At 53.9% G+C, this 14,855-nt stretch overlaps 1 protein-coding gene across 2 annotated transcripts in view; it reads right to left on the bottom strand.

The window, feature by feature from the left end:
* The window catches only part of LOC119102940 (nephrin), a 45,920-nt gene that overhangs the window by 14,730 nt on the left and 16,335 nt on the right, over positions 1–14,855 (bottom strand). For both annotated transcript variants that reach the window (XM_037226398.1, XM_037226392.1), the window contains exons 2-3: positions 2,230–2,364; positions 569–748 (exon numbers count right to left, since the gene is read on the bottom strand). In XM_037226398.1, coding sequence (XP_037082293.1) covers positions 569–748; positions 2,230–2,364 — 315 coding nt within the window. The remainder of the gene's footprint in view (positions 1–568; positions 749–2,229; positions 2,365–14,855) is intronic.

Genomic DNA, 14,855 nt, shown 5'->3' with positions numbered 1-14,855 from the left:
GTCTAGCTCAGAAACGAGCGGATTTGAAGCCCCAAAAAGGTTACAACTTTGAATTAAGGAAATTATCTTCAATATGGCTGTATCAGCTTGCAACGCCATACAAATGTGGAACAGTCCCTTTAATTATCTGCTGGTGCCGCGACACCGAAATATTGCATACAAAGTGCCCGTTAGCCTGCAATCCCTCCATTACCTTAGTCCGACCACTGCTGTGCGCCTAACACGCCCTGTAGCCACCGGTAGTAGCGGACCAGCCGTGCAAAGAGCAGGGTAAGCCAGCGGCCTGGTCGGCAGGGGGTCGCACTGCAGCGGCACTCGCCGCCCTTACCGAGTACCGTCCGCTGGCGCTTACCGAGTACCGTCCGCCGGCGCCTACCGAGTACCGTCTGCTGGCGCTTACCGAGTACCGTCCGCCGGCGCTTACCGAATACCGTCTGCTGGCGCTTACCGAGTACCGTCCGCCGGCGCTTACCGAGTACCGTCCGCCGGCGCTTACCGAGTACCGTCCGCCGGCGCTTACCGAGTACCGTCCGCCGGCGCTTACCAAGTATGATCTGCCGGCTCTTACCGAGTACGGTGAGGAGAGCATCAGCCCTGATGGCCGCCTGCCCCTTGTTTGGAGAGACTTGACACTGGAACCGGCCGTCGTCGTCCAGGCGCACGTCAGTGACCTCAAGGTCATGCACTCCTGACCCCGGGTCGCCCACCATCCGGTATCGCGAGTATCCAGGCAGCAGGCGGGAGTATCCTGAAAGTACACAATATGTATGGGACCTGGCGCTGCAATCATGACCGACGGACAATCATCACAGCATGCTTCATGAGCTTGCACCCTCTAGATGCCATCGAGTGTTGACGCTAATTTTGGCATTCATATTTATTTTCAATGCACTCTTGGCTTCAAGGGCAAATATTCTACAGAAATAAAATAATTGAACAGGAAATGGTCGCTACTTCGCTAGCTTAGCGGCCGATGAGTGCATTACGAACGGACTGCAATATGACTCCACGCCCGTACAACATGCATCACGGTAGTATATTACTTTCGTTCGTATTGGGTTACACAGCTGTTCTGGCAGGGGAAAAGCCTGTTTTTAAACCTTATTCAACCAGGGGCATGCATCATCGGCGGTAATTACGACCGTGCGGCCTCCGGTAGCAGTCGGGAGCTGCCGCCCAAGCTCAGGGCGGCAACCATTACGCTAATCCATAACGGGTGAACACAATCCGCAGCGTGGACAAACTCGTAATTTACCCCCGCAAAGCGCGCCACGGTAGATCCGTGTTATTGAGCCGAGATCGCTGTGCGCTGACAACGGCACCCCAGCGAGCACGCTTCTTGGTGCGCCCTCAAAGCTGCGCTCGTAATCGCGTGTTGGAATGCATTTATGCTGCGGCACCACCCCATTCCCCGCTCCCTTCCCCCGGTTCTCAATGCGGGCACGGAGGCGCCTCCCCTACGGAGCCGCGACACAAGGAACCGGGCGATAACGGCCATTCGCCATGTTCGTGCGGCTGTCTGCCATGGTGCCGGCTGCGCAGTGGCGCACAGCTCAGCTGCCCCGCAACGCGCCACGTGGTGCACATCACCACCACAATGGCTGTGTGTTGGTTAAATGACGTCAAAGGAGCGATGTGCGAAACAGGCTCCTTATAGACTCGCCGCAGGCAGTGCATAGGAACAGGGGGGGGGGGGGGGAGAAATTTGGGGCTACCATTCCTTGGAAGCTCAATCGCCTCTGCCACGACGGCCTTAGTAAGCGCGAATGCAATCGCAGTGTACTATCATCAAAATTAAGACAACAAATACGGCTTGCGTTTCAGCAGCGTAATCTCTGGTGTCATCTGAATGTCATCTAATCTAAAGTGATCAACTCGAAAAAGACAAGGCAAAAACGGTGCGCGGAAACACAATGTTGTTACAACACGTTTTAGCGCAGCGCAATGGCCATAGCCGGTGCGACATCTGCAGTCAGTATGGACCCGGCGCCGCCCGGACGGGTTTCACAGAAGGCCGGATGTGAGCCGGGGAGATCGTGGCGTGCCCGATCGGACCAACCGTGTGAGCCCCGGATCAGGGCCTGTCTACCCGCCCGAGACGGCGCCGTGTCTGCTAAGCCTCCGTGTCAGTCGCCGGGCCACGTGCTGGTCATCCACGAGGTCAGAGGTCAGGGCCGACGGCGCGGGGCGGCACCGGCCGACCGCGCGCGATTGCTGTGAGGTCCTCACCGAGGGCGAACCCGTCCTTGGCCCACTGCAGCTGGCCGACCTGATGGTGCACCTCGCAGCGCAAGATGGCGCTGTCTCCCTCCACTACGCTGACGTTGGACGGTCGCACCCGGAACCGCTGCTGCTGGCACAACACTGAAACAAACGGAAACATAAGGGAAGCACTGCAGTTCAATACGCAATGCAATATGGAAACATAAGGGAAGCACCGCAGTTCAATACGCAATGCAATACGGAAACATAAGGGAAGCACCGCAGTCTGGCAATGCCTTGCCCTACTTGTTTTGGTAACAAGTTTGGATCTATTTGACTAAACCTGTCGAGCCAGACAATCTGTGTAGTTCTTTCGTGAAATGGCTGCTTGCAAGATACCTGCACCGAAAATATGCACACTTTACGAATGCAGTGATTGTTTGGACTATCGTCCTCGCCTGGCGTGTAAGCATGCGATTCCAAATTCCAATTCCGTTCGAATCCCAGCGATTCCAAGGAAGAATTTGGGCTGTAATGCATACCTGCCTGAATGTTCCAACAACGTATCGTCGTTCTGAGAACTCTATAACACCTGACGATGGCTGGAGAATTAACTGGCCGAAACCTTGTTTTCATACTAACCAGACTAGGACGATGGTGCGAACAGTTATCTTCGCGATACTTATACCTCGCCTGAATCTTTCCGTAAAATAATGTATGCATCAATCGCTATTGCCTCGCCGCCATCCTTCCGTAACAAATGTATACATCAATCGCTAATGCCTCGCCTTCATCTTTCCGTAAAACTGTATACATTAATCCCTATATCGATGTGATCCGATGAGGATGTGCAAAAAACCTCAGTGAAATGCCAGCGGAGACGTGTATTTACAACCTCAACGAGACACTTCAGGCAAGGCACAATCTGGCAAGACGCAATCATGAATTCGCCATCCAGAAATCTCTGCTTCTCTCAGAGGTGTCACCTTAACACTTACACAACCTCAACCGGAACACTTACACACCTCACACGTTTACTCGTCACGGTGCACAGTCCTGGCGTAGCAGAGTTGCTCGTTGCACCTGACAGTTCCATAGTGAGAACAGCGCAGGCCATCGCGGGGTAAGTAGGCGCATTTTGCTCGGTTTCCACCACTGTTCTCATGAGGTATCTACGAAAGCCAATGGCGTGGAAGCACGTCCCGCCCAGCGTTCATTCACGTTTGTCAGCTATAGTTTGTCACGGAGTAGGGAGTGCAGCATGGGTGGCAAAGCAACCAGCAGCCCAGCGCCGCCAGCGTGGGAACACACTGAAGAAAGCTTTCAGACAGTTGAATCAGCAACCGGGGCCCGAAATGTTTCAGCAGTATAGATTGCTGGTGGTTGGTACCCATGGCTGAAGCTTTCAGCACTTTTGTTGAGCAGCCCCTCACGACCAATGTTTCTGAACATGAGCATGAAGATTGTGGTGAATGCCGCCGCATACGAAAAGCCGCACACGAAAAGTAGGGTGCCTTGAAATCACATTATCCCTTCGTTGTCTTCCGGAAGCTGCACATTTGGTGGGATCATCTCGCACAAAGTCCAGCTTGTGTTCTGAAATAGGTGTCGATCTGTGCGCTCCAGCGGCTGTCGCTGACCGACTCCTGGTCTGCCCCGCGACTGCACCCGTCCGTCCGACCTTCGCCTCTTGCTGCGCCACCTGGGACGACAGGAGGCGCCATCTGCAAGTCTAATCAGATCGATCCCCCCGCCGTCACCGGCGCCGCATCCGTAGGCGCCCTTTATTGGCGGCCAACAGCTGATCCTCAGGCGTGACTCGGCTCAGCCCGGCCCGGCCCGGCCCGGCCCAGCCCGGCCCGGCCCCGCCCGGCTTCCCCGGCTGCCGCTCGCCAGACGCAGATGACGGACGCGCATTGTTACGGCGCCGAGCTTGTCATTATCAGATCTTCCGGGCGGCCGGCTGGGAATGGGTCTGACACGACCGGTCCCCATCGGGCTCGTCTCCCGGCGGCCGCGACGCCGGCTGGAGACGACGCAGACGGCAACCGGCCCGAGCGCGCGGTCGGGGTCGTCACAGGCAGAAGCTCGAGTCAGTGTGTCCGAAGAGATCGACGGGGGCGTTCGGGTCTGAAGCAAACCACGGAAGCGTTCAGGGGTGGTCAGAAGAAGGTCCTGGACTGTTCCCGACAAACGTCAGGGGTGTTCCATGGGAGTGCTTGAAAACGTGCAAAAATAAGCAAGGTGCGAACTAAAATTCGTGCATTGCGATGTGTCCAAAAGGCCACCGTCTAAGTGAGGCTTGCTGGATGTTTCTGTGTTAAAGAGTATGTTCCAAATTCTATGATATTAAAGAAAGCATCAGCTATAATGAAACAAACTCACTCATAACTATTGGTATATTTTTAAGTGAAAAAGACTGCTGCAGACAACACAAATTCTCTGTTTAGCTAATATGTTGCTCAGTACGTAATTGCCTGATAACCTTATCGTACCTTGAACAACATTGATTGAGAGCCAATTGCCGGTCGTTATATTTGGAAATCGCGTTCAAGGGCGCCAGACATGAGCGATTCGATAACTATTTTTCTATTGGCTTTGATCGCCGCATGACTAATCAAAAGGCAGGTTTTGAATGGCGTTATTATGGCGCCATGAATGCCTGGGCAACTTTGAATTAGCTTTCCCGAAATAGTTTGCACATTTTCCCGGGCGTACAGTTCGGCAATCAGAGGGGTTTAGGTCTTCAGAACGGCATGGCTGTGAATCGCACCAAATGGTCTTCAATGTGGCTATTTCAGTTCATAAACCCACACAAACGTGAAACATTTCCTTTAAGCTTATGTCGCCACGTGATCATTGCTGCGGGGTGGCGGTCCCGTACGGAAAACGTAGCAGCTCTCGTTCCGACATGAACGTTTAGCACTGCCATCAGAGCTCCATGTGTGGGTGGCGCCCGGCTCACTCCGCCACTCCCACCGCGCCCACCCCGGCCCAGAGCCGCGGGCCAACCAGATTACCACTGACGTCTCTGGCCTGAGGCAACAGTCTCTGATTCATCCCCGGCTCAGGGTCATCGGGTCCTTCGCCTCGACGACAGAGGTCGCCATATTGAACTTGGCCGTGCCATGAATCAGATTTCGGCTCGGTTATTATGCTAGCGAAAACGGTGTTTGGAAAGTGTGACGAATCAGAAAAAATGGGGTGCACCGGACGAGGAACGCTGAACAAATAACAAGTTGGAGGTGTAGCCTGATTTGTGGAATGTGTGCGTCCGTGACTGTATACAATGTATGCCGCAGGGACGAGGGACGAATGCTCATGAGTGAATAATGATAAGGCAATGCTGTGTGAGAGGAGAGATGAACGGAGAGAGAGAGAGGGAGAGAGGATAGAGCGAGAGAGAGAGATAAGAGATAGAGAAGAACGGATGGAGGAGATCGAGGACAGAAGAGCGATAGAGAAGGGGAGAGAGAAGGAGAGAGAGGAGAGATCGCGAGACGAGAGAAGGAGAGGAATAGAAGAGAGAAGGAGAAGCTGAGAGAGAGAGAGAGGAGAGTATAGCAGAGAGAGAGGAGAGGAGAGCGTGAGAGGAGAGCCTTAGTAGAGAGAGAGAGCGCGATAGAGATATAGAGGAGAGAGAGGGGAGAGAGCTAGGGATATGAGAAGAGAGAGCGTCGAGGAGAGAGGATCGAGAGAGTGGCTAGAGAGAGATCTGATCGAGGGGAGGAGAGAGCAGAGCGAGAAGAGAGAGAGGAGAGCGCGAGAGAGGCGGAGTGAGAGGAGAGAGAGAGACGGGAAGAGCGAGGAGAGAGAGAGCGAGGAGAGGAGAGGGGAGCGAGGCGAGAGAGAGAGAGAGAGGGAGCAGAGAGAGAAGAGATCGAGAGGAGGAGAGGAGACGGGCAGAGATAGAGAGAGAGAGAGAGGAGAGAGCGTGTCGAGAGAGAGAGAGAGAGAGAGAGGGAGAGGGGGGGGAGAGAGCCTGAGCAGATTTTGAGAAGGAGAGAGAGAGAGAGAGAGAGAGAGAGGAGACGAGGAGAGAGCGAGAGAGAGAGAGCGAGAGAGAGAGAGACTAGGGGTATCGCTATATCATATGATCTCTTTCTCTCTCTCTCTCTCTCTTCTCTCTCCTCTCTCTCTCTCTCTCTCTCTCTCTCTCTCTCTCTCTCCTCTCTCCTCTCTCTCTCTCTCTCTCTCTCTCTCTCTCTCTCTCTCTCTCTCTCCTCTCTCTCTCTCTCTCTCTCTCTCTCTCTCTCTCTCTCTCTCTCTCTCTCTCTCTCTCTCTCTCTAGAAATATTGGACATTACTATTCGGAATCTAACAATAAGTTAAGAATGAACATATGTACTTGAGGGATTTGAGTGGTTGGAGGGACTGGACGGTCTCAACGTTTATACAATACCCTAGATTATGTAACAGAATACGACTAGTGGTGGATTATGTGCGAACAAATCCATCGTGAAATCCACCTGTACACGCTCACATGATATGCTCTATTCATTTTCCTATGTCTGCATTGTTTTTCCATCCTCTTCCTCCAGAAGTGCTTGCTTGTTTGCTTCAGTTCAGGCATAAACCCAAATACATTTTAACTACTACATTACTATTTGGTGTCCGATTATGTCTTGCCGTTATTCGTATAAATATAGCATTAGTGCTTCATCTTGCCAGTCACTTGACCCTTTCCGACACTCCAAAAATATACGACATGAATTATTGATACGATCCCACTTCCGAGCACCCAAAAGTGATAACGCTGACACAAGCTGCCACGTTCGCCCAGTAATCAAGTCCAAAGTCAAGATGGGCATGGGAGGCGCCGTGGGGCGCCTAGCTTCCAACCTTTCCAGCTGGGCCCACTGAATCCATGGTAAATTAGGAGGCGGCCCTCAGCGCAGGCTGAATAACATTATGAAACCAAAAACTCCACTCGATTTCAATGACAATGCATGCCGAAAATTAAATTAATCTCGGAGTGAAAACGGAGAAGGTTGAATATTTTCAGAAAGGTATTCTGCGTCTTGGATTCTGGCCTAGGTAAGAGACGCAGCAGCGCTATTGGCACACTGTTGTTGTTTAAAAGTTTCATAATTACGTTTAACTAATTATCTGTTGCCAAAAACGAAGTTCGGCCATGCCAAGCAACTTCAAATGAGATAAGTGAAAACACTAACGCGGCATGCGGTAAACCATTCGCCCCAGGGCTGCACGGGAGGATCCCCATACTTGAAAACGCTTCGCGTAAGCCTGCTACAACCTACTTGGACGGCGCACACTACAACGTCGGATTGAGCGCTTGCTGGCTTTGTTCCAGAGAAACAGCACGACACCGACCATAAAGACGGCTAACAACGCAACGTCGGCCTGCGCTCCTCTCTCCCCGTAAAGTTCGCTGTGCGCCTATAGATTTCAGCTCGCAGCGCAGCCCCGGCGAGGAGCGGGAGCCCAGCCGGGCCTGCAGAGGCGAACCGGGAGTCTTCCTCTCCGCCGGCCCACTGGGGCCTCGGCGGACCCCGATGAGGACCGGAAGCTCTGCCGACAGCACGGCCTGAAGACGGGAGCCGGAAGCCTCCCTCTCCGCCGGCCCACTGGGACCTCGGCGGACCCCGATGAGGACCGGGAGCTCTGCCGACAGCACGGCCTGAAGACGGGAGCCGGAAGCTTCCCTCTCCACCGGCCCACTGGAGCCCCAGCAGACCCGTTAAGGATCGAGAGATTCGCCTGCAGCAGGACCTGAAGAGGCGAACCGCGAGGCTCCTTCTCCGCCGGCACCCTGGGGCCTCGGTGGACCCCGGCGAGGACCGGGGGATTCGCCTGCAGCAGGACCTGAAGAGGCGAACCGCGAGCCTCCCTCTCCACCGCCCCACCGGTCTCGGCGGGCCCAGCGAGGACCGAGAACGCCGCCGACAGTAGACGCGTCGACAGTTGCCGACTTCCCGCGCCCGCCATTACCCATGCTAATGGCGTGGAGCCGCTCGGTGAGCAGGGCCTGCCAGCTGCCGCCGCCCCGGCCCCAGCCCGGCATGACCAGCGCGGCACTGGGCATGGCCTGTGTGCACAGTGCATGTGTACCGGCACCGGGTGTGCAGAGGGTGTGCAGGCGCGAAGGAGCCCACGGCCATGCAGCAGGTGAGGAGGAACGGGCCTCTCCGACATGCGGACGAGCCGTCACTCTCGCAGGTGGAGGAGCTAGAGCTGAAAGGGCGGTGCGTGGGCGCGTCCAGATTTGGCTGGTGATGGAAAACTCCAGATGCAGTGAACGCAACGTGACTGGAAATAGCCGTGCGACAAAAAGAGCTGGCTGTCGGACAATTTCATGCAATTTGCTTGCTGTATCCTGTAGTAGTAGAGAGGCATGCGTGCAAGCAGACGCGACCTTAGACACGCATTAGCGCAGAACGAGCTTACAATGCAGTATGCTATTGACGGCATTCAATGCTTTATCGGCTCAATATCTGGAAAATGTAGTCCATCTTTATAAGACCAATCGTACCTACAGCTGGCGGCATAGCAACCAGAGACGTTATACAATCTCTAACGCGCGAAAACGCCCGCATCGAATATATGATCGGCTAAAGCATCCTTTGCATATCAACGCTTGCTTGCCGTATGCTATCAGCCACGAAAGTACATCCACAAATGAGACAGCTACAATGGATCAAAATCTCACCACGCATGGAGATAAATCCACTGGAACTGGACACACATCAGTTAGATATTAACCCAAGCTCTTAAAGGGCAGCAAATCGAAACGCACACCGCATTTCGAAGCGTCATTCCCTGACGAAGAAGAAGGCCGTATCAGCACAACGGGGACAACTTTTGCCCGACAGAGCCATCAGCGTCATCATTCCGCCCGAGGGACGGCTCTGTTTTACTTTCGAAAGTTGAAACGATGTTTTGTTTGTCTTTCGAATCAAAATCAGCGACGGAGCTCAGTTTCTTCTCGCCCTGGCAGTGAAGACCGCAGGTTTCGGGCGGTTCTTACAAACGCATTAGCTGGCCACGCACAAAGCATAATAGCATTGCGTGTACAGGAGCACGGAGATATTGTATTTCGCATTTTTTTCTTAAACAAACTTCCGTCTCCCGAGGGAGAATTTGGCGGGTTTTAGTGGTAGAATGTGCAGCAGCTTATGACAACGAGCATTGAAATAAAGAGTTCTGAATATCGCGTAAAGTGGCGTGCCCGTCACATATTTCGACGAAATTTGGTAAACACGGCCAACTGGTGGTAACTTCTCTACTGGGGAAAAACCATGCTCTTATCCATCCAAACTTATTACCAATCACTCCTTCAAAATACGGGCATATGCATAGGAAGATCTTAGAAATCAGGGAATATTTACAATTTTGAGGCGAATTTTCCATGCACAACCACGCAGTCAAAGTCCAACAGTCAAAGGCGAGGGCAAGGTTTCTTACCCGCCTTTTCCTACACCAATGAAACACCCAAGCTTGGATCTCAACGGACGACGCTTTGCACTGTCATTTCGCCGCCACTGATGACCTCCCGGGGCGCACTGGTGGTTAGAGTTAGACATATGGTACATATAGCGAAGACAAACTTATCATTTCATCCCGCGGACACCCAGCTTCGATACGCGAAAAATGTTAAGTGCGCATCTATTTGACGAACTGTCAGCCACCGTCCGTCCAAATCACAGCTCAGATCACCTGGCAAATGCATTTCCTTTCAGATCCGTGCAACTGCGAATAAAGCTCCCTCAGTCATTCACCAACGACGCCCTCCACCTAGAAACGCATAAAACGTAGCCATTTCCCATGCCCGAGAAGGTCAGTATGATTGCGGAACATTTGCGAGACCATAAACTGGCTCCAAGCCGGCGTAATAAATAGTACCATCACTCGAGGGGACCACTTTTTGTTCCATTACGGGTCAGCACGCGGCACCAGGTCGGTGCTAATTGGCCTCGCATGAGACCGGCGGCGTGAGATCGCCCCGAGCGGGGGCCCCGCGCCCCTGCACCGGCGTCGCCGGCAGGGGTGGGAACGGACCGGGCCGCCACAGGAAACATCGCCTGGCCACCGGTCCGTGACCCGGGCTGAGTCACGCCCGGCCTGCTGATGTCGTCCCCTGGCACGACACGGCCGGCGGCGGGGCCCTGCGCTGGGGCGGCGGGCTAAGCTATGTCCGGCGCCCGACAGTCTAGAGGTAAAGAGGCCGTCGGGAGAAGAGGCGTTCTCGACGCGGCTCCCGGTAAAAACGCGAACAGGCGAAGTCGTAGGGCTGCGATGAAAGCGAGTCAAAGGCAAGGTTTATTATGATCTGCATACGAACCCAGAAAGAGACGCGATACGTCCATTTCGAGCCATCGTAAGAAATTTGGTCTTCAGGGCATTGGCTGCGTTCAGAATCCATTGGATGGGGAGCAGGCATAGAAAGCTACTAGGCTTTTTTCTTCTGCGCATTACCATTAACAGACACAATAAAGGGCAGCAACGGTATGTAGAAAATTATTAGTTATGTTAAATATTTTGAGTAGCAAAGAGCACCAATAAGCAGGCAACAGACCATCAACGAATACAGTCATCAGCCATCAACGCAGCCATCAGCAGACGAATAGCAGTGGGTAGCCCACGAATTTCTGCTAAATTGGTGGCCCCAGGTGGTGGGTTTATTTACCGGGAGATACAACATTCACGCGGGGCCGATTTGGCCACCCGCCCGTGATGTCTCATATCTTATCGCCAAATCGCTCCAGCACGAGAAATGCAACTTGCTGTCACTCATTTTGACATATCCTGCCGAAATGTTGCCCCCCCCCCCCCCCCCCAACCCTTCATTGCCAAGAGGCTCTTTCTGGCATCATCTGTGGCAGGCACGTCGGGGTACGCCTAGTGCCGTCGAGATCACGGCGTTGTTCCTAGTAGGGGCATTCACAAAATACCTCCCACCAATCGAAGCCAATGTTTTATAGAATTAGTTTTCATGTCATATGTCATGCAAACATCTAATGTCATCCGAAAACGCAACCGCCATGGGCTTAGGGAGAGAATATGCAAGAAGAATGACGCTGATTTTGAACAAAATTTGACATTTTATACCAACCCCTCAAGGCATTCTTCGCTGCGATGAAGAATAGATGCATCGACAGCAGGAGTGGTACCTGGTGCCAAAATGTGTGTGTAGGAGAGAGGTATGGGAGCGGCAGTCGTTTGACTCGTTCACGATCGATTTGTCTCACAATGCTTTACCAAACGTGAGCTTTCCCCGCTCATTTCGGCCATACATCTGCTATTGATCCCAGGGTATGAGTAGATACATGTAACACAAAATGGAGGGGATGATCACACGCTACTCGAAATTGCAATGTCATGCTCAATACGCAGTTGGCTATTCCCACATACTCGGAGCTCCGCATCCACCATCGCTTCAAAAATGGCTTACACTTGAGCATTTAAAACCAACACAGTCCATCATCGAAAATCAAACTGTACCAGAAGTTTGAACTAGATTCAACAAAGTGTTCACTTCTAAACCCTTCATGTTCCCCTCCCCAATGCACCACCGATGATTTTCCCAAATTTGTTTTTTCCAAACCCGAATTGGGAAGTTGCTTCAGGTCACCAAGATCCGTTTGAGACCATGAAAACTGGCCCGCGCGCTCTCGAGACAGCAGTGGAAGCCGCCCTCACATGCATTCCAGCAAAATTAGCCGCTTGCAAATAGGTTCAAAGCCCACGGATGACAAATACCGGCGCGTGCGTCTGTCATTCCTAAGAAGCCAACGCCCTCGCAAGAGCGCTGCCGGGCGGCCACCGCTGCGAGTGACACATAAAGTAATGCAGGACCACCTGCAACGCCCACCGCGGTGCTATACTTGCACTGCAGATTACTACGCTGCAGCCGATGAGTTAGCGGCCCACGTCCACAGCGCGCGGCACAGCATGCGGGGACGCGGGGAGGGCGTGTCCGACCCCCGCAGTCCGCAGAGGCGGGGCGACGCCGGATGACGCTGGGCAGCTGACGTCATTCACCAGGGCGAGCCCGGCGGGAGGACAACGCCTCGTAGATCACCCGGGGTGGCGCCGGACCAAGAGCGGGGGCACGCTGCGCACTAACGCGCGCGCTTCCAGACTGCAAGAGTGCGAATAGATGGGCCTTTAGGGGGGCAGAGCGCCCCGCCATGCATACGTCATACGGTTCGGGTTTGGCTAAGATATAAATGTCGGCCAGACTCTTACGCCTTGGTTGTTGCATGCCAAATCATCGTTCCATGTGGCGGTTGATCAATCTCAAGCTAACGTAAGTTTACGATTACATCGTCCATTTTAATCTACGTAGCGTGCGCCACACACATGCAATATAACTCGTACGGATGTGCGGCGCGTGAATATCCTTAGCAGACTCGCACTTCCTTCCCAGCGGAACGAGCGGGCTCAAGAGCCGAGCACGCAGCTCAGCCGAAGGGTCTGCCCTTCCGGCGAGCCCTCGTGACCTCTCACACCTAGATGTCATCCGGGCGGCGGCTGAGTGGGCCGGCAGTCCGGCTTCCTGGCATCCCGGGCCTGGCGGTGTAAATATGATCCTGATGAGCTCTGATGCGCTTCTAACGACGCCGAAAAGGGTTGTCATTGCTTTCACCGGCAGCCCAGTGAGGTCACGCACGGCAGCAGCCGGCCGCTAAAACGGCCTATCGCTGCACTCGGTGGCAGACCGACCGCCACCAGGCCTAGCGCTACACTCGGTGTCAAACCCGCCGCCTCCAGGCCTAGCGCTACACTCGGTGTCAAACCCGCCGCCATCAGGCCTAGCGCTACACTCGGTGTCAGATCCGCCGGCACCAGGCCTAGCGCTACACTCGGTGTCAGACCCGCCGCCATCAGGCCTAGTGCTACACTTGGTGTCAGACCGGCCGCCACCAGACCTAGCGCTACACTCGGTGTCAAACCCGCCGCCACCAGGCCTAGTGCCACACTCGGTGTCAGACCGGCCGCCACCAGGCCTAGCGCTGCCCTCAGTGTCAGACCCGCCGCCACCAGGCCTAGCGCTACACTCGGTGGCAGACCCGCCGCCACCAAGCCTAGTGCTACACTCGGTGTCAGACCGGCTGCCGCCAGGCCTAGCGCTACACTCGGTGTCAGACCCACCGCCGCCGGGCCTAACGCTACACTCGGTGTCAGACCCGCCGCCACTAGGCTTCCAACGCGATGCTTTCACTAATTTTGTACAATCCACCGAAAATAACGGGTTAACTTTGCGGTATGCTATTGGGGATAGCTTAATCGGAAGCAGTGGGTTGTGCTCTGCCCGCGTTACTGAATATTTAAAGAGAAATTTATGCCGCTGTTTCGTACAGTACGAGTTGCCAAATTACACGAATTCCTGTTTGGGCGCCGGCTGAACGCCTCCTGAATCAGACGGGCGTCGACTGAGCCCATGAGAAGCGGCGTGTCGGCTGCTGCCCCTCGCCCGCGGGTGCTCCGATCATGATGGCCTGTTATGTTGAGACAAATGTTGGGCCTGGGGGCGAGCCGACAGCAACGGACATTTTGCGCTGTAGCTATGGTTATATGCGCGCATGTAGGACACGGTCGTGTTCTGTAAAATACGCAGTCATGCTGTCGGTTTTCAGAGTCGCACCCAAAAGTATATCTTACATAACTAAAAGAGCTTGGAAACAAAGGAACGATCACAATATGCGGGGCTACACCCTGATGCTGAAAAAGTCGACGTTTATTCTGCCAGAAGACAGTGGTGAAGCGACGCTATCACGCGATCAATGGAGTATTTTGTGCTCATATGCTCCGTTTCAAGGCGGTGCTCATGGTCACTAGCCGTATCCTTCCATCTCCTGGTGCAATGAAGGTCGGTTATTTGCAACCCAAGAGCTTGGAATGCCGAAAAACGGGAGCTTAGAGGCCCTCTTGCTGATACCAAGGACAGTCCCAGCCGGAAGACCAGCATCTCGAATTACCCTGTCGATCGAAGAGCAGCCCGAACGAGCAGCGAAGGACTGCCACCATCGGGGCCCATAAATCGCTGGCGAGATGGAGCCTCCTGACGGCATCCACAGGCGTTATCGACGCCGGCGGCTTAGCTGTGCTGTACCGCAAAGGCTGGTCTTTGCGAATGGGTGGCTGCCTCGGCCGCCTGCAGCTGTGTATTCTTGGGACGAGAACACCCGCAATGGAACAGGCCCTCTAATTAGCATTAAGCTTGGCCGAATAACGGAAGATTTGGAAATGTTTTAACAATGTAGAGGAAACCGTATTTACTGAGTTTCACTGCGGCAAATGGGCGAACATAGCACCATCATTTGGACGTGGTTGAGAAACAGCAGAAAGACCTTAGCAGCACGCGGCGGATCAACTCTAGCAAACGCGGCTCTATTCAACAAGTCAGAGCACCGGGGACAATACACAACAGACGGCAACATCGGGCTGCTTTCGGTCCGGGAGCAAACTCAACATTGTTCCAGCGCAGAATTACTAAACAACACTCAGCGCTGGGCACGGCTCCCAGGGAGAGGCCAGCCAAACAAACAGCGCATCTGCAGCAGTGCACTCGCGAATAACTGAGTTATTCCAATCCCCACTATCCCCTTTGTCAGCCATCGAGGACGTCGCATGCCTATTGGCTTGGTTGCCTCCAACCCCGTCATCCCAGGTGATCAAATCTCGAGTGA

Source organism: Pollicipes pollicipes, unplaced genomic scaffold (genome assembly GCF_011947565.3).
Source record: "Pollicipes pollicipes isolate AB1234 unplaced genomic scaffold, Ppol_2.1 Scaffold_2555;HRSCAF=2994_pilon_pilon_pilon, whole genome shotgun sequence".
NCBI lineage: Eukaryota > Metazoa > Arthropoda > Thecostraca > Pollicipedomorpha > Pollicipedidae > Pollicipes > Pollicipes pollicipes.
This window is presented reverse-complemented; position numbering and strand designations above follow the sequence as displayed.